Source organism: Anabrus simplex, chromosome 1 (assembly GCF_040414725.1).
Source record: "Anabrus simplex isolate iqAnaSimp1 chromosome 1, ASM4041472v1, whole genome shotgun sequence".
Classification (NCBI taxonomy): Eukaryota; Metazoa; Arthropoda; class Insecta; order Orthoptera; family Tettigoniidae; genus Anabrus; species Anabrus simplex.
This window is the reverse complement of record NC_090265.1, coordinates 1,632,320,459-1,632,341,105: the sequence shown is the minus strand read 5'-3', so window position 1 is coordinate 1,632,341,105 and position 20,647 is coordinate 1,632,320,459. Positions and strand designations below refer to the sequence as shown.

Here is a 20,647-nt window from a genome sequence, read left to right as displayed (position 1 = left end):
TACAATATTTTTCACATCACAAAGAGAAGGGAAGGGGGCAGTCAAGTTCAAAGTCCACACATTTCGTTACTCATACCATTTGTCACAACATTAACATAGCAAACAAGTGAACTAAACAAAGAGCCAAAACAAACTAAGTTGGCAATAGACAAGGGAATGAGGTATTCGAGGTCAGAGTCCACATATTCCATTAATCCCCTTTGTCAGTACATGACATAACACAAGATGTTTCTTTACTTCGGTCGTTCTGCTTATACAGTATTTTGATTTAAAGTGATTCGGACATCAGAGATTGTATGTATTACGTTCTATCAAAACAGTAATTGTGCAAATGTGTCTAACAAACAGAATGAACACTTTCCCAGACTTTACATGCAACACATGCCAAGCTGACTGGCTTGTAATTATCCACTTTACGTTTATCACCCTTTGCTTTGTACACTGGGGCTACTATAACAACTGTCCATTGATTTGATATAGCTTCTTCGTATGAACAGAGATCAAATAAATATTTTATTCTAACACAGAAATCCCCATCCCCAGAAATCCTTTCAATTTCAGGCACTTTTCCAGCTTTTTCAACTTTCGTATCTTTTTGTAAACATCTTTATCACCATAGTCCTCTCCTCTACCTGGGCATTATCTTTATATCCAACTATCTTCATATACGGTACTGTGCCGCTAACTGAATACCTCTAGATATTGCAAGTCCTCACTCCCCTTGTTCATAAATGGAATGTCCACTGCCAACTATGTTTGCCAGTGTGTGTGTGTGTGTGTGTGTGTGTGTGTGTGTGTGTGTGTGTGTGTGTGTGTGTAAGAATGAGAGAGAGGGAGGGCAAACAAACATAAAAACACAAAATGCCATCTTTAAATAGATAGTCTGTCTCCTCATCTGTCCCAGTTCTTTCTTTTACAAACACCTTGTCTCAGCCCCCGACGAGCTCATTTCTACTTCCTAGCTTTATCAGGTGGGTGGGCATCAACACTTAATGAGTGAAGAGTTGGGACCGATGAGCAGAGACTATCTATTCGAAGACGGCAGTTTGTGAAGATTTGGATATTGTCCTTTTGGGTTTTTATGTTCGTTCTTGTCTCCTCTGTGTTCCCTCTTCCCACACTGATCTGTAACTGTTTTCGTCACCCCTCCCTGCCCCCCCCCCCCCTCTCTCTCTCTCTCTCTGACTTCATTTGATACCTATTTGTTCCTTTCCAATGCTAGTATGTTTAAGCTGACTTTTTTTACTAAATTCACTTTCGTAGTAGGTGATGTAGTGATGTAGAATATGCCTGGAAATACATCAAAACTGGAAATTCAGCTGGTGCTGATGAAATTAATGGAGAAATGATCAAGGCTATGGGCATTTCTGGAAAACATTGGATCTACAGACTCTTTCGTATAAGATCTGGAAAGAAGGGGGCATACCAGTCGAGTGGAAAACAGGCATCATAATTCCAATTTTCAGGAGATAGAAATGTTTCAACTATAGAGGCATCACTTTAACATCTCAAGTTGGTAAACTTTATGAAAGAATTATAGAGCATAAAATCAGACCTCTTATTGAAGAGAACCTCTTCGAAGAACAGTATGGATTCAGGAAGGGGAGATCAACAACTGATTTAATCTTTACAGTCCATCAGTTAATGGAAAAATACTACGAACACAAACGAGATTTGTGGTTAGCCTTTCTGGATATCAAGAAAGCATTTGATGCAGTGAATAGAGAGAAGGTGTGGGAAACACTGAAGAAAATTGGAATACAGGATGACATGATACACAGGATCAAGAATTTGTATGAAGATACCCGAAGTAAAGTCAAAACATCTGTAGGAATGACTGAAACCTTTGATATAAAATCTGGGTTAAGACAGGGTGGTGTTTTGTCTCCTCTTCTTTTCATCACTGTGATGAACGAGATTCAGAGAAAAGTTCACCAAACCATTGGAGGTAAGAAAATGAAAGTTATCTTGTTTGCGGATGATATATGCTTGTGGGGAGACTCTAAAGAAGACCTTCAAGGACAAATAAACTCCTGAACAGAAGCTGCTAAAGAATATGGACTCATCTTCAGCCAAGAGAAAAGTGAGGTTATGGTCATGAAGAGATACGGTCAACCAATGGGACATACTGAAATGGAGGGGAAACAGCTACAGATGAACCATCAATTCAAATATCTTGGAAGTGTTTATCTCTGATACTGGTTCTATACACAAGGAAATTTCCGACGTAATTCAGGCAGGTAGCAACTTTTACAAAATAGTTAAAGACATAATATGGAACAAGAAAATACCAACAAAATGTAAGAGAGTCATATATGAAACCTATTACATACCAATCCTGACCTATGGTTGCAAAACATGGACCATGAAAAATAAAGATGTTAGTAGAATCCAGCAGCAGAAATGAGATTTGTCCATATCATGATCGGTAAAACACAGAGGGACAGAGAACGTAATGAGGAAATCCGCAAGCAGGCTCAAGTTGTAAGACCGCAGGACAGAATAACAGCACAGCGACTGAGATTGTATGGACATATGCGATGCATGGGAGATAACATATTACCGAAACAAATGTATGATCTAAAACTTGAAGACAAAAGATTAAGAGGGAGACCAAGACTCAGGTACAAGGACATGGTGAAGATTGACATTCAACAGTGAGGACATACATTGGAAAGCATCAAAGATGGAAAGAAGTTCAGAGACCGCAATTGGTGGAGAAGCCTCGTTCGCCAACCCATCGCTTAACACTATGCGCCCGGCGGTAGTAATATTACTACCACACGGCGCGTTCCTGAGTGCCGCTGTTAGTAATACTACTACCATGAAATTCGAAATTCGGTCACTAGAAAGCTATTCATGTTACCGAATTAGTTTTTGTTTTAACGTGTTGTCGATTTCCTATACTATTGATAGTTGGTGTTATCGATCGATAGTGATTGGTGGTGCAACCTTGGGACAAAGTTTCGTAGCCATGTGCGCTCAGCTAGATCTTATCTAATTGTTGACATACTTACTCCTCCCATGCTCTGGTTTGATAAGCTCACATTTATGAGCACGTGTTCTAATGATGGATTACCGGTATATGACTTCACAGATTTAGAATGAAAGTGTAGTGAGTCAGCAGTCTGCAATCATCTCTCAAGTAGTTGATTGATACTGTATATCAAGATATGGATTCCGGACCTAGTACAAGTAAAGGAAATCCTACGCTTGCATACAGCCCACGGATAAGTGAACAGATTATTATGGAATTTGTAAACGATTCGGATTCAGATCTGCATGAAAATGATTATGAAAAATAACATGAATCATGAGATTCATCACCAGAAGAACCAGTCGCAAAAAGACGAAGGGAAGTGAGAAGCACGCGAACACAATGGAAAAAAGATATTGCTCCTGTGAACAGGCCCGATTTTTCTTCACCTATCGAAATTTTGTGAACGTTTGGCAAATGATTTGGTGAGTAGTGTTGCTACTGAAATTATTGAAGAATCACGAGCATCAATCTGCAGGAAGGCTAGTAGGTAGAGATTATTTTCCACACAGAATAATACTGCAGTGGACGTGAAAAAGGAAGGACGCTCGCAGCGTACGTTCAAGGTTTGCTACAACGATTCCAAACACAACACCGACAGTGCTGTGAAGAAAATGACGACCGTATATTGCCGTAAATATGATGTAGGTCTTTGCATAGGAGAATGTTTTGAGTGTTACCATACCAAACCTAAGTATTGGGAATAACAATGTGTAATTCTGTTGTTCAGTGACGGAAAACTATTGTAACGAGTTGGCGGGGTAGTATGATCAATTAACACTACACTGGTAGCTTCAATACTAAGATTTATTAGATATGCACTAAAATACACAAGACTACACACAACTTTTGCTCATAACACAGACTTATGCAGTTCGCGCGCTCTCTCTCCCTTCGTTTCTCACTTGTTCTCACACTACACAGTTTTACACTCACACACAAGGTCCCGCGTCGCATGGCTACATGTTCTCTCCTTCGCCGACAGTCCACACTGTAGCATACTAGTCCGATAATCACGGCAGTTCACATACTTCACTACACTGCCAGTCGCTCACAACTGAACCACACCAACTTCTAACTCAGTCTAACTCTCACTAACTCCAGGCAGGTCGTTCCTCTCTTATATACCTACCTGGCTCTTCTAGAATCGTCCGGATGCTGGATGGATCCAGGAACAGATGGAACACTCCAGATTAATCATGGAGTCATTTCCATACTCCTCTGCTACAGGACCGCGAGCGGAAGTAAGTGGGGCTTGCCTAGCCTCAAGCACTGCTAGTGATTGGCGCAGTTGAAGCATAAGGGGTGGGTCTATACGGTGCCGGGCCGGGGCGAGGCGGGGCGGGGCGAGGCGGGGCGAGGCGGGGCGAGGCGGGGCGGGGCGGGCCCACTGCCAGTTGACATGGCGGACGCTATGACCAGTACACTGCCCCCTCCTCAAGGCTGCTCGTCCCGAGCTGCTCCACGATACGGTGCCAAGCGATCCAGGTGAACAACCATCAACTTCCCTCGGAGAGGCCGCCGGATTCGGTAGACGACGTCATTGATCCTGGTGACGATTGTACATGGGCCTTCCCATTGTGGCTGCAGTTTCTGTGACTTCCCTTTCGTCCGCACCGAACGGTACAGCCACACACTGTCACCTTCTTGGAAATCCGCCGAGTTCGGGAGCATGTCGTAGTGGGCTTTCATCCTGTCGCTGGTTACCCTTAGATGATGTCGGGCATAATCGTGGATGCCGTTGAGCCGATCCACCAACTCCCATGCATAGTCTGTCGCTGGTTGCTGCTGGTCTGGTGCAGACCCAAACATTAAATCACATGGCAGGCGGAGCTCCCTTCCGAAGACCATGTTGGCAGGTGTCCTGCCCGTCGTCTCATGGGTGGATGCTCGAGAGGTCATCAAGAAGAAGGGGACCCTCTCGTCCCAGTCCTTCTGGTGCGCCAAAACCACCTTCCTGAGGTGCTCTTTGACGGTTTTCACAAAACGCTCCACCATACCATCTGACTGAGGGTGGAGAGACGTCGTACGTGTCTTCCACACTCCTAAGCATTGCAGAACCTCTTGCATCAACCTGGACTCAAAGTTTCTGCCTTGGTCACTATGAAGTTTCCTCGGGACACCGAATCGACAGAAGAAGTTCTTGACCAAGACGTCGGCCACTGTCGATGCCTCTTGGTTCGGGATGGCGTAGACCTCTGGCCACTTTGTGAAGTAGTCCATAGCCAGGAGTAGATAACGGTTCTCGGCGTCAGATTCGGGGAATGGTCCAGCGACATCAATGGCAATCCTTTCGAATGGTGCTCCAACATTGAACTGCATCATTTGGCCCCTATTCCTGGTACGTGGACCCCGGCTCACCGTGCATGTGTCACACAGCTGGCACATCCTCTCAACATCGTTCAAGTGCACCCAGTAGTAACGCTGTCGCGCACAATCTAGTGTCTTATTCACTCCCAAGTGGCCGGCAGTAGCGCCCGCATGCAACTCTGTCAGCACCTCTTTTCTCATGCTCCTGGGGATTATCAGCTGTGCAATGTGCTTCTTTCCGTCGGTTGATTCCCACGTGCGGGTAAGTACCCCATCACTAACCATGAGAGACGACCACTGGGCCCAATACGCCTTATAGGTTGGACTGCGTTCGGCGATGTCTTTCCATTCCGGCCTCTGCCCCGACTCTGCTTCTCGTAAGATCAGCCCGATGTCGTCGTCCTTCAGCTGCACCCTCCTGAGGGCGTCTTGATCCCATCCTTCAGCGGCGGTGGCCCTCACAGTCCGGACGTCCACGATGCCTGCCTGTCTCGCCACTTTCTGGCAGTGTGTACAGTTCGCAGGGCACGGTCTTCTCAATAGAGCGTCGGCGTTGCAGTGCTTCTTTCCTTGTCGGTGCTCGGTGGTGAAGTCTTACTCCTGAAGGCGTTGCACCCAGCGAGCTGTCTGACCTTCCAGGTTTCTGAAGCTTAGGAGCCAGGTCAATGTGGAGTGGTCGGTGCGCAGGCGGAAAGGCTGCCCATACAGATACTTGTGGAAGTGCTCCAAGGTCTTCACAATGGCCAAGCAATTCCCAATGCGTCACTCAGTAACTTCTCTCAGCTTTTGACAACATCTTGCTGAAATAGGCGATCACCTTCTCCTGGCCGTCTTGCGCTTGTGACAGTAACCCACCAATTCCCACGTCGCTGGCGTCGGTATCGATGATGAACTTCTCCCCAGGCTTGGGATATCCGAGGATGGGTGCAGTACACAGCGACTCCTTCAGCTTCCGGAACGCAGCCTCCGCCTTGCTTGACCATTGGAAAGACCTCCTCTCCTCGGTGAGCCGTGTACGAGGCTTTGAGATGTCTGCGTAGCCAACTATAAATCTGCGGTAATACGTGCAAAGGCCGAGAAAACTCCTTAGTTCTTGCTTGTCCTTCAGCACTGGCCAGTCCCTTACAGCTTCTGACTTCTCCGGATTCGTGGCTACTCCCTCCGATGACACGATGTGGCCCAGGTAGCTGGCCTCCTCCTGGAACAGCTGGCATTTTCCGAAATTTGAATTTGGGTGAGCCCCATGTAGCCTCTCAAACACTTTCCGCAGGTTCTCCACGTGCTCTTTGAATGTGAGTCCCACAATAATTATGTCGTCCAGGTACACGAGGCAAGCATCGTGAGTTAGCCCTCTCAGCATGGCCTCCATCTGTTGCTCGAAAGTTGCCGGCTCATTGCAGAGGCCGAAGGGCATCACGGTGAACTGGTAGAGCCCTTGGCCGGTTGAGAATGCCGTCTTCTCCTTGTCTTCCGGATGAAGCGCTGCTTGCCAGTATCCAGACTTCAGGTCCAAAGTCGAAAACCACTGGGCTCCAGATAATGTGTCCAGGGTGTCATCTATCCGCAGTAACGGGAAACAGTCCTCCTTCGTGATGTCGTTCAACTTCCGGTAATCAACGCAGAAACGGAGTTCACCGTTCTTTTTCTTCACTAGGACGACTGGCGATGACCACGGGCTGTTCAACTCCTCGATGACCCCCCGCTGCTTCATGTCATCTAGCATCTGGTCGATTTCCACCTTCTTCGCCAGGGGTACTCTACGAGGTGGCTGTCAGACTGGAGCGGCGTCGCCAGTGTTAATGCTATGGTACACTCTGTCCGTCTTTCCATAGCCACTTCTGGTAGCAGTGAAAATGTCCTGAAACTCATGGATTAGTTCCTTAACCTCCTGAGCTGTCTCGCCTCTAAATGTTTCCGGGCGTCGGATATAATCTTCCCAAGCTTATCCAATCCTTCGCCTCCTTCCAGGGTCTGTGCGTCTTTGTCGTCCACTGGCATGACGCAAGTGACTGGTTCACAAGTCCCAAGCTCGGTCCCGCTGGGTACCCTCTGCTCCCGTGACGTCGAATTCAATATTCGTACCGACACGCAGCTTCGTGCCGGAACAAGCGTCCTGGCCAGGTAGAGTCCTTGATCAGTGGTCAGCGAACCGGGTTCCACGAGCATGCTGTCCCCTTGTACGGGTTCCTCTAACTGTGCCATAACCATCACCTCACAGTTGGCTGGTATCACTTTGTCGCTGGCCAACGTTAACCGCGCTACTCGAGGTTGCGTCCCTGGGTGTCGCAGCATTACCTCTTGTTTGCCGAGCCACAATACACGTCATCCCACGTTGACAGTCGTCTCGTATTTCCGTAGCGCGTCTAGGCCCAGGATGACCTCATCCGTGATGGCAGCAACAAAGGCCCAGGCCCAAAGGCGTCGTCGTCCCAGCGTCAGCTGAAGAAGCGCCTCCTTCAAGACAGGGATGGTGTCTCCTGAGGCTGTTCGCAGCAGATAAGGGCGGTGGGGTTCCCTCTCTGGCTGACCCTCAGCGATGTCCAGCCTGGCGATGGTCAATGCCGCCCCCGTGTCTATCGTGACTGGGCAAGGCCTGTCTCCGAGCCACCCGTCGGCGAGCAAGCTGTCATCGCTCTGCTCGCTGACCACATTTAGCGTGAAACGAGAGGACGGTAGTGACGGTGCCGACGAGCCCCTCTCCTTGTCGGCCCTTACTCGTTTCCCTGATCAGGGGCCGCCTCCACACGGCAGTTCCTCCGCAGGTGGCCACGCTCGCTGCAATTCCAACAGGTGATCTCGTTGGTGTGTCGGCGTCTCAGCAGCGGCGTGCGTCGGTCTCACGTAACGGTGCGGGTCTCCAGCACATCCCCGCTTTTCACGGCTCGTATTCTTGGTGACGGTGACGCTGTTCCCTTCACTGCCTCCACCCTCAGGGCTAATGTCAGGGACTTTGAGGTCATGCTCCCCGCTGAGCATCAGCTTCTGGCGGATCTCAGTGTCGCGGAGCCCATCAATGAATGTATAGGCTGCCTCCCACTGAATGTGGTCCAGAGGCAGCCCATCCAGAGCCTTGTAGGCTAGCTGCTCCACATCTTGTGCGAATTCTTGCAGCGTCTCATTAGCGCGCTGGGTCCTCTTCCTTAGCTGGACTCTGTAGGTGGCTGCCAGCTGGTGGTCACCGTATCGGCTATCGAGCGCTCTAACGATCTCATAAGTGGCACCTGGCTGAAGGCTGTGTAGTACTTCCACTGCTGGTCCTTGCAGTCCGGCAATTAGGTACACGGCCCTTTCCTCCAATGTCCAACCATTATGCCTGCACACGGTCTCGAATTGGGCCCGGAAGGTCCACCAAGATGTTGTCCTGTCGAAGCGCGGGGGTTTTACTTTCCCGGCGCTGGTGCCGCTGTCGCTGCAGGTGGCCCTAGCACGAGTCTCCATGGCTGTCACTCTCGTACGCAGGGCACTTACTTCTTCTTTCAGGTCTCGAACCCCTGACTCCACAACCTGTGGTATTTCTTTGATCTGTTTTCCAACCAGTTCCTGTACGTCCAGCATAATATCACTCTTTAATTTTCTTTTGAGGGAGCGCATTTTGTGTTCTAATTTACCTTGTCCACCCTTAAGTTCATTTAATTCCAGTTTCAGTTCGCTCTTTATTTCATCCTGTTTGGATGAGAGTTCGGTGAACTTACTGAGGAGAGCCTGAAACTGTTCACTATCCATTTTACGATTCACTAGAAATTCCTAGTTATGAAATTACTGCTACCAGTCGATCCCGATTCTGACACCAGTTGTATGGTTGGCGGGGTAGTATGATCAATTAACACTACACTGGTAGCTTCGATACTAAGATTTATTAGATACGCACTAAACTACACAAGACTACATACAACTTTTGCTCATTAACACAGACTTATGCAGTTCGCGCGCTTTCTCCCTTCGTTTCTCACTTGTTCTCACAGTACACAGTTTTACACTCACACACAAGGTCCTGCGTTGCACGGCTACACGTTCTCTCCTTCACCGACAGTCCGCACTGTAGCACACTAGTCCGATAATCACGGCAGTTCACATACTTCATTACACTGGCAGTCGCTCACGACTGAACCACACCAACTTCTAACTCAGTCGAACTCTCACTAACTCCAAGCAGGTCGTTCCTCTCTTATATACCTGTGCTGGCTCTTCTAGAATCGTCCGGATGCTGGATGGATCCAGGAACATCGCGAGATGGAACACTCCAGATTACAAGTGACTATTCTCATTTTGGTTCCGTATTGAAGTTGACGTATGTCTCAAGTGTTATTACAATATTATAGGTCCACCTGTTCAATACAATACAATATGATCCACTATTTCATATGGTCAAATGTTTTTTATACATAATACCCCAATCATATACATTTTAAACTTGTTTATTACATTCACACTTCCGTTTTAAATAACTGAAAGTGATTTTACCACCTTGGATTCAACTTGGGAATTGAAGAAACATCCCCCCTTTGATGATTGTTTTTATACTCAAGGCTTTCACAGTCTTAATGATATTATAAAAATATGGATCCATTTTAGTTTTAGACTCTCAAAATCTCATGTTTAATCACGTTTTAATCTTCAAACTGTTAATTTCACTCTTTTAACATACTTTGGTGCATTATCATTGTTTTAGATGTTATTGTATAATGTTTTACGAAACCATTTTCAACATTTTAACCTATAATGTATAAGTATATGTATTATTATTATTTTTTAAGATTGATATAGGCTGATGATGCCCCTAAGGAGGGTGAAACATGTACCTTTGACTTTTATGTATTATGTATAAAAAACATTTGACCATATGAAATAGTGGATCATATTGTATTGTATTGAACAGGTGGACCTATAATATTGTAATAACACTTGAGACACACTCCAGATTAATCGTGGAGTCATTTCCATACTCCTCTGCTACAGGACCGCGAGCGGAAGCGAGTGGGGCTTGCCTAGCTTTAAGCGCTGCTAGTGATTGGCGCAGTTGAAGCATAAGGGGTGGGTCTATACGGTGCCAGGCCGGGCCCACTGCCAGTTGACATGGCGGGTGCTATGACCATTACACTATTGAACTTTTCTGACTGAATTAGAAATTCAAGTACGTGAACAAGGATAACAGAATGTACCAATATTGTAGCCTGATATTATTTCCAATGCTGAACGTACGCATTTTTGAATTGATTTCATATGATAGTCCTCTTTCTAGAATATGTATATAAATTTGTTTATTTATACTGCAAAAACTGACAAAACTGTGATTTATTCTGACAGTTTAAATCACGCGGGCACAGGGGAGGGACGCTATCTTGACTCGCCGGGCTCATAGTGTTAAGATGGAACGACATGGGATATGTATGTATGTAGTAGGTTCCTTCAATCTCTCTTTACATCCACAACCATTCTTAACTCATCATCATCATCATCATAATAATAATCATTTTCATTTCCCCTTGTCCAGATTTTACCAGGTCGGAGTGTTGATGGTATACTATCCATCATTTTAGGCTATCAATCAATCAATCAATCAATCAATCAATCAATCAATCAATCAATCAATCAAATACTGATCTGCATTTAGGGCAGTCGCCCAGGTGGCAGATTCCCTATATGTTGTTTTCCTAGCCTTTTCTTAAATGATTTCAAAGAAATTGGAAATTTATTGAACGTCTCCCTTGGTAAGTTATTCCAATCCCTAACTCCCCTTCCTATAAATGAATACTGTATTTGCCCCAATTTGTCCTCTTGAATTCCAACTTCATCTTCATATTGTGATCTTTCCTACTTTTATAAACGCCACTCAAACTTATTCGTCTACTAATGTCATTCCACGCCATCTCTCCGCTGACAGCTCGGAACATACCACTTATGTCTCAAATATTATTACAATATTATAAGTCCACCTGTTCAATACAATACAAAATGATCCATTATTTCATTTGGTCAAAATTTTATACATAATACTCCTTTACTCATATCATTTATATATAAGAAAAACATAAAGGTCCGATAATACTGCGTTGAGGAATTCTTGAGGAATTCCTCTACTGTTACGACAAGGTCACCACTCCCAAAAGTACAACCATTCCTATTTCTTTCTAACTGCACCTCCTCCTTAACCCATTCAACTCTCAATAAATGGCCATACTGTTGACTGTGGAATCTAACTGAATTAGCGTGCCAGTAGTCTGAGTGTACCTGTCACAGAAAAACATGCATAAAATAATAACTAATTAAGATAATTCACTAAACTATTGTACTCATGCCATTGAAAGTTATGACATCATCCTTTATTTTGGAAACTGACACGTAACAGATTTGCCATAAGACACAGTATTGCACGATTTCTATGTTTTGTAACATAAATGGTTTCTTAAAACAAGAACGGACCCATGCACGGCCGCCTCGGCATTCGTGGCTAGGTGACTTTCCTTGAAGGAAAACCATTTTCACAGCTCGGCCATCACCTACTAACAATCTGTGAACGGTAACGGAGTTCACACAATTGCTCTCCATGATGTAATTGGATACTGGAACTTTGATTGTTTCCCAGAGTGCACATCGTTCGGCTGTTGTTCACCTGATTCTAGACGTACTGTTAGGTCCAATATTACAGAGCGATCTTTCTGTTTATCAATGGCTGGAATATATTTACTCCTCTCGTACTACCATTTTCAGCTATGCAGTTCACTTCTTTATATACTTCCCACCCATTGTCACGAAAGGCTTTTGCAATAAGGCCACGAATTGTGTGATGGCGAGTATTCCTCATCAATGAGCCGAATGGACAGTAGCCAAGAACATGTCCAAAAGTTTCAATATCACCGTAAGCACACCTGCAGTGGTTTCTCTCGACTTCTACCATGAGTTAATTTCATTACAGGCCTGTATTAATGGCACAACAGTTACAATTACAGATTGAGATTTCCCACCTAATTACCCATTTCAATTGCAGCCCTTAAGGCGACCTTAAATAACCCGAATAGGGCAGCAATAATAGGTGAATACCAATAACAACCATAATAATTCAGAATTTGAATTACAGAACAGGCCAAAAAGTTAGAATATAATTTCAATTGAGTAAATTACATGCTCACCACCACAATGACATAAATATGTCTTCCCGGAGGAATTAATGCACAATAACCAAAACGATTTGCCTGCTGCAATTTCTTGATGGATACAGTACTTTTGTATCCATCTCTTGGCACAGGCCAGAGTAAAGTGTAGCTTCCACCGAAGTCCCAGTCTCATCCATGGCTGTGACAATATGGAAGCTGATGGGGTATGGGCGGTGCTCAGTAATGACATTCAGAGCATGACTAGTGCATCTGAGTGTTGTGAAAGGTGTTGCTCATAGGGTCAGTCATGCTGTAATAGCACTTTCTGACCCAGTGAGGAAAGCAATGGCAAACTACCTCACTCCTCGTCTTGCCTAGTACGCCTCATTTTGGTGCTGCCATTGGTTTTTGCGGTTTCCTTACAACCGCATAACCTTTGGTGGTGCTATTTGAGAATCCAACCAGCCTCTGGGCTGATGACCTAACAGACAGACAACCAAAACGACATTTTCTACAGGTGGGAAATCTCAATCTATGTATAATTGTGACTTCTACCATACAAGTTTTTACTGGAACCGCATCTGCCATCATTTTGATGCTTTCAGTCCACTCTGATGTTGAAGGCCTACCTTTTCTGAAAACCACTTATTTCTTTGAGGGTGCTGTGTGAAGAGGGCAATTCCTTTATCTTTTTTTAAGAAAGGGAGCACCATTTTCTGAACTCCTCATTTTTTAGCCTTTCTCTGATAGCTTTGCTATTTATCATTTAGACTTTCACGGCCCGTGTAACTATTCATGAGGTATATTTTTGGGCTTATGCCGTGTAATTAATTATAAAACACACTCAATGCATTTCGAAAGGAACCTTGCATTTCTTCATCAGGAGACAACAGAGAAATGAAACATCGCGTAACAGGTTGCTAGGAGAAAGCAACAAGGAACTTGAAATGGTGCCGTAAGATGTAAACGGGACGCCATTTTAGCCCCAGCTAGAGACAATGAATGGCAACAGTAAAGCATTACTCTCTAATGGTTCTGATAATAGGTAGCCATGATTCACTGAGGTTGTAGCCTGTATCGCGGTTGAAATTATCTGGGTGTTTACATATTTCAACCGCCTCCCTGATAATTCTTGGGCGATATTGCTTTATACGGGCAAGAACATCCACTTCTTGGAACAAGACATCATGATCAAGTGTTAAGGCATGATAAGCAACAGCTGATTTATCAGGTTGGTTGAGTCTGATATACCTGGTATGTTCTTTGATGTAAGTACATACCGTTTTCGAAGTCTGCCCAATATAAACCTTGTCAGAAGTACAGGGAACTCTGTAGATACCAGGTTGTTGCAATTTAGGCAAACTATCCTTAGTTCGTCACAGGAGTTGCCTAATCTTAATTGATGTTCCAAAAACAGTTCGTACATGGTACCTACATAAGATTTTAGCAATACTATCCATCATGGTATGTATGTAAGGTAGGTGAGGTAGATCTAAGAGACAATTCTGGTATAATCATTCTCCCCGCTGACAAGGGTAACGCGACAGTGGTGATCGATAAGGATGATTATGACAACAAGATCTTGTCTTTGTTAGCTGATCCTGTATACAGGATTAACAGTCCTGATCCCACAACTCGCTACTCAAATGCGACGCTCAAATTGGTCAAGCAATCTTCTATTCCAGAAGATACAGCGAAGAGTCTCCTTCCAGGGGATGTTATTCCTCCGAGATTCTATGGGCTTCCTAAAATACATAAGGAAGGTGTTCCTCTTAGGCATATAGTTAGTACGATTGGTTCCCCGGCATATGTCCTTTCTAAATATTTAGGTAGTCTACTTCAACCACACCTAGGTAACACCCCTTCCTATATTAAGGATTCCTCACATTTCACTGAGAAGTTAAAAACTATATCACTTCAGCCAGGCGATATCTTGGCGAGTCTCGACGTGGTGTGTCTGTTTACGAAAGTACCTGTTGATGGTGTTATGTCTCTCATTAATGATATTTTCACTGAAGAGATCGCAAGGCTTTTCTACCACTGCATGACCTCCTCCTACTTTCTATGGAATGGGAAATATTATGAACAGACAGATGGTGTGGCCATGGGAAGTCCTCTCTCTCCTGTTGTGGCTAATTTCTTCATGGAAAACTTTGAAGATAAAGCTTTGTCGTCGGCACCTTGCAAACCGAAGATCTTGTGGTGATATGTGGATGATACGTTCGTCGTATGGACGGAAGGTGAAGACAATCTTGGTCACTTTCTGGATCACCGTAATCGCCAGCACCCTTCCATTTGTTTCACCATGGAAATGGAACCTGACGGCAAAATACCATTTTTAGATGTTCTCGTCACCAAGAAAGAGGATGGATCTTTAGGACACAGCATTTATCGTAAGCCTACACACACCAATAGGTATCTCCACACAGATTCTCACCATCACCCTGCCCAGAAACATGGTATCCTTACAACTCTGACTACCAGGGCCAGGAGAATTTGTGAAGTGTCAGCTCTACAAGAGGAAATTAACACCGTGAGAACCACCTTTGAGAGCAACGGTTACAGCAGAGCTTTGATCAACGGTTCTGAAAGCGATGCATAATCGGACGTCTGTTAAGGAAAAAGATGTATAAGGAACTGCTTACCTACCTTACATACATAACACGACGGATCGTATTGCTAAAATCTTATGTAGGTACCATGTACGTACTGTTTTTGGAACATCAATTAAGATTAGGCAACTCCTGCGACCAACTAAGGATAGTTTGCCCATATTGCAACAACCTGTTATCTACAGAGTTCCCTGTACTTGTGGCAAGGTTTATATTGGGCAGACTTCGAGAACGGTATGTACTTACATCAAAGAACATACCAGATGTATCAGACTCAACCAACCTGATAAATCAGCTGTTGCTGATCATGCCGTAACACCTGGTCATGATGTCTCGTTCCAAGAAGTGGGTGTTCTTGCCCAAATAAAACAATATCGCCCAAGAATTATCAGGGAGGCGGTTGAAATACGTAATCACCCAGATAATTTCAACCGTGATTCAGGCTACAAACTCAGTGAATCATGGCTACCTATTATCAGAACCATTAGAAAGTAATGCTTTACTGTTGCCATTCGTTGTCTCTAGCTGGGGCTAAAATGGCGTCCCGTTTACATCTTAGGGCACCATTTCAAGTTCCTTGTTGCTTTCTCCTAGCAACCTGTTATGCGACGTTTCATTTCTCTGTTGTCTCCTGATGAAGAAAGGCAAGGTTCCTTTCGAAACGCATTGAGTGTGTTTTATAATTAATTACACGGCATAAGCCCAAAAATATACCTCATGAATAGCTTTGCTATTTGTTTCTTTTTGTTGTTTTTCCCACAGCAATGTTCAAATTACGGAAGCAGTTGGCTTTTTCTTTCTCAGTATTTCTCCCACAGAGTGCATATACAATGTTAGATTTTTCCAGAATGTTTACCATGTTAAGATGTTGAATAAATGCTTCCCACTGGGCTTTATTTTGTAGGTGAATAAATCATGGCATCCAGAACATCAATAGGAAGTGATAGAACTCTTTGAGAGCGCTCTTTAACAAGTGGTCTACATCCTTAAGGAATCCTTTTGGCAATTTATCGAGCGGGGCATTCTGTAATGAATACACAAGTGTTGGCCAAATGTGGTTAATTTTTATCAGCTTTCAGAAGTAACGAGTGGCAATTAATTTCTCCAGTTTTTCTTTTAGGTTATTAATAACTTTATTACAATTTACCGTGATCGACTAAGGAAAATCTACTCCCAAACATTTAACTGTTTCACCACTGCCAATGCTTTTGATCGTTTTCTCTGATACACGGAGATTTGCAACAATTGCTTTGAACCAATCCCCTAGGCTGTATACATTTTTATTTAGCATGTTCCAATGATGACAATTACTATTTTAGAAAGTCCCGCAGGCCTCTCTTGGCAACCATAAGTTACTGTCTAACACTCCTATTTTTACAACCTCCCTTTTTATCAAATTTATCTTTTACTACGAATAAAACAGCATCATAATGATTCATATCTATCACTTCAGTTTCTCAACAAAGCTCATCAGGTTTTATCAGCACCACATCAAGAATATTTTCCCTCTATATGGTTCCGGCACTTTCCGATTCAAATGTACTTGCCAAATTAACTTATTTACCACTTGTTGGTCATACTTTTTGTCATTCGAATAACCTTCCCTGGAGATCATCTGATACAATTATGTTCCTTTCTGTGTTGTTCCCAGCATAGTTTGTATAACTTATCAAATAATTTGCATCAGTATCAGTGCCTCCCTTTCCAGATCTCTACACCTACAAAAAAAATCAATTTGGCTAATATATTTAGAGATGAGTCTTACATTGAGAATTTCATGTTTCTCATATTGAACTTTTTCACAGCTTACAATATTCTTCTTTCACCAGTATGAACACTCCCCTCCTACCATTCCTATGCTGTCTCTACAAAAACACAGCAGTTCTGTGGGAAAATTTCCACATCCATAAAATCACTTCTCGACCATGATTCATCTCCTACTACAACCTCTGGTAAATACATATCTACAGTATATCTGCTGTTCTGCCTGCAGTGGCTCATACAGATTCCTCACCAAAACTTCTCCTGAATTCACTCCCTGATGAGAACTCTTAAGCCCTCATTTTCCTTCCCCTTAAAGCATTAGCCCACCTGTCTTCAATAACTTCTCCCCTTCCTTCCTCTCCCTCTTGCGTACCTATCGTATCCTGTACAATGAATCAGGGAGACATCATTCCTGACCTCCGTTAAAAGCCTAATTATTATATCTCCCTCAAACTTGCTATCTTTTCCCCTCATACTCCTTACTGCTTACTCACAACCACAGTCCCTACACCTGACTCCCTTCGCCATTCATTTTTCTTCTTCTTCCTGGTAAATGATATTGTCCATGCTGAAGAGAGCGATTATAGTGGCAATGGAGGTGATACAGTTGCATCAGATTATCAGTATAATCATGACAGTGAAACAGATGAATACATATCTGACAGACAGGATGAATCAGGGGAGAAATCATCAGATACTCTGATTGTAAAATACCACTATGAAGTACACTACATTCATGAACAGAACTTTACTGCCATTTTTAAAATCTCTACATTTGAAATTATGTTTATCATCACTGTAATTATTCTTATGCTTTTTTGTGTTAGTTACGAGTATTAAACAATAAATTTATTATAAAGAATAATTTATTACTTTGAGTTTCTCCACTAAGACCAGTTTCCACTGGTGTATAACAAACTCCACCCCACAAGATACATGACAAGAAAAAGTAACATCACCAGTAAAGGGTTAAGTATGCAGAGAACAAACTAAGTGTGCAGCCGAACAAAGGGACAAGTGCCAACTTGAACAAAGTAGGAATTTTCAGTGGTACATTGAGATTGAGGCCTCTTCTATCATAATTAGTAGTCTTTCTCGTTGCGTGAATTAGAGTGGAACGACGACACAGTGCACAGTTCGTTCTAGGTGGGTGCAGAATGAGCTGAAGTGTTTTCAGCTATTTACTATTTCCCTCCTTCAGATTTGCTCAGTAGCGCTCTTGTCCCGTTGTTCGGCCGTATGCTTTAAATGTATGGCATATAGTCTAAAGTTATACACAAATCACTTATTTAAACAAATCAAAAAAAGAAAACACCTTTGTTTCATTTGTGTCTTCACATGATTCTGGAACATAGATGATGATGATGATGTATATTCTAGTTCTAGAATGTATTTTCTAATTGCATTTGGATTAGTCTATACAAAAAGCAATTTTGATCAACCATGGCTTTGCTCATATTTTAAAACCTTTTATGATCACAGATGTTCACAATTTGATTGAATACTATTTCTACAAAAGATACATACCTTACGAAGGATACACTTTACCAAAGTAACTTCAACATTGCTGGTATTGTCCATTTCAACTGTAACTGGAATGGCTTGTCCAGGCACGTAACCTCCAACTGGCAGGGACAGTACAAGAGTTGCTGGCCCAGACTTACAGCACAAACAGCAGAAGAACTTCTCCTTCTCCATCTTCACAGGGTTCTTAAGGGGGAAAAAAAAAGATATTGAAAACTAAGTATCTGGAGGTTTTACAACAGAGGACAGAAATGGGGTGGGTGTAATCTTGAAATATATATGGGAATACATGAACAAGCTGGACAGACAGACAAGAGAGCAGTTCTTGAAAGAGGAGAAACATAAAAAAATAATACAGTATAACAGTAGAATGGATATTTAAGAAGAAATAGCAGAAAAGGACTTCAGAGAAAATATTTTAGTTCCGCAAGGATAAAATAAGATGTATTGGTTCAAATATAAGATGGTGTTCCTTTGTGTAAAATGCCTACATAATATTGAAGTTCTTTTCCATTCTTTTGAACACGAATTATAAAACTGATAAAATCCCTATCGCATACCCATAAAACATCATTTAATTAACAAAAGAATTACACATTTCATACAACAGGAACATCCTGAGATGCTATCAAACCACTTTTATAACATGTGTATATATGTACAAAATTGTTTATATAGTGTAAGCTTGTCAATGATTATGAATAGGTGATAAGAACAAGTGTAGGAAACTGCACAACTACTAAAAATCCTTGTTTAAACACCTTAATAAATTTTACTCTTTTCTTCTGAATTTATCCTAGGTTACTGTACTGCACAGCTGGAAGAAATGGACGCACAGTAGCCGGGCTACAGTAAGTTCAGAAAACATTTTGAAATATATTAAGGTGCAAAGATTTTAAGCATTCACTTAGTTTTCACAAGTCTATGTAACGTAAACAATTTTGTACATATATACGCAAGTTATAAAAGTGATCTGATAGTATCTGAGAATGTTCTTGTAGAAACACTGAATTCTATTAATAATTAAATGTATTATTCTATACTCTAGCAATATCATACATTAATTTCGTACTTCATGTTCGACAGACTGGAATTTTTTTTTTTCTATTTGCTTTATGTCGCACCGACACAGATAGGTCTTATGGAGACGATGGGATAGGAAAGACCTAGGAGTGAGAAGGAAGTGCCCATGGCCTTAAGGTACAGCCCCAGCATTTGCCTGGTATGAAAATGGGAAACCATGGTAAACCATCTTCAGGGCTGCCGACAGTAGGGTTCGAACCCACTATCTCCCGGATGCAAGCTCACAGCTGCGCAACGCTAACCGCACAGCCAACTCGCCCGTTGGAAAAAAACTTTTTAAAAACTTAAAGGTTATATTAACCAATTTGACACTGAAAAGAATGGCCTCCATTGTGACAAATATCCCTATCTCAAAATCATCTATACATTAGAAGGGTCTAAGTGCCAAAGTAAGCAAATGTGAGTTAGGTGGTTTAAAGAGGTCTATGTACCGTGCAGAATACTTGTATAAGGGGTTTATAGCTTCAACGCTTTTCTTGTAGTTTTTAATGTCCTCTGAAGATGGCAGAAGCTGTAGCTCCAGCGGTACATTTAGTTAATAAGGGTCCAAGTGTCACTTGTTCTCACCTGCTGATGGTAGCGTGTTTACCGCGTGTAGCATAAAATGTCTTTCAGTGGTGATGTAAACGTTCTAGGAGGAAGAGGGGCTCTGAAGATGTTTCCAAGGAAAGGAAGAGACTAAGAAACAGTAGGCAATCCTACAAAAACTATTGACAGAAAGATGTGCCAGAAATCAACCTCCGAAAGCACATGTATTCTCAATCTTGCAATCAAATAACTACAACTACTACTACTACTACTACTAGTAATAATACTAATAATTTGTATAATTCTTCACAGGTAATATGAAAGTGTAAAGGAGACCTTGAAGATGCATGGGTCTTTGGAATGAGAGTATTAGTGGGCGTGGTGGCAGTGAAATTGTTTCTGCAATGCTAGAAGTTATTTTCCTTCTCTCTAAAAAGAGAAAGCTGGCAATTTGGACTGATAACTGCATCGGCAAAAACAAAAATAAGATGATGTTTGTTCCTCTTCTGCATCTGGTAGCAAAAGGACGCTTCGATGAAATCAGTCACAGGTTTCTTATTAGTGGTCATTTGTTTCTTCCTTGCGACTGTGACTTTGCTATGATTGAGAAGAGGAAATGTGTCAGTAAGATGTTTGTGCCACATGACCTAGAAACATTAAAAACATCTAGTAGACCAAAACATCCTTATATTGTTATA

General features: G+C 42.8%; 1 protein-coding gene across 2 annotated transcripts in view; it reads right to left on the bottom strand.

The window, feature by feature from the left end:
- LOC136858618 (arrestin domain-containing protein 17) overlaps nucleotides 1–20,647 on the bottom strand; it is a 156,254-nt gene that overhangs the window by 101,504 nt on the left and 34,103 nt on the right. For both annotated transcript variants that reach the window (XM_067138315.2, XM_067138314.2), the window contains exon 4: nucleotides 18,342–18,524. In XM_067138315.2, the coding sequence (XP_066994416.1) occupies nucleotides 18,342–18,524 (183 nt within the window). The remainder of the gene's footprint in view (nucleotides 1–18,341; nucleotides 18,525–20,647) is intronic.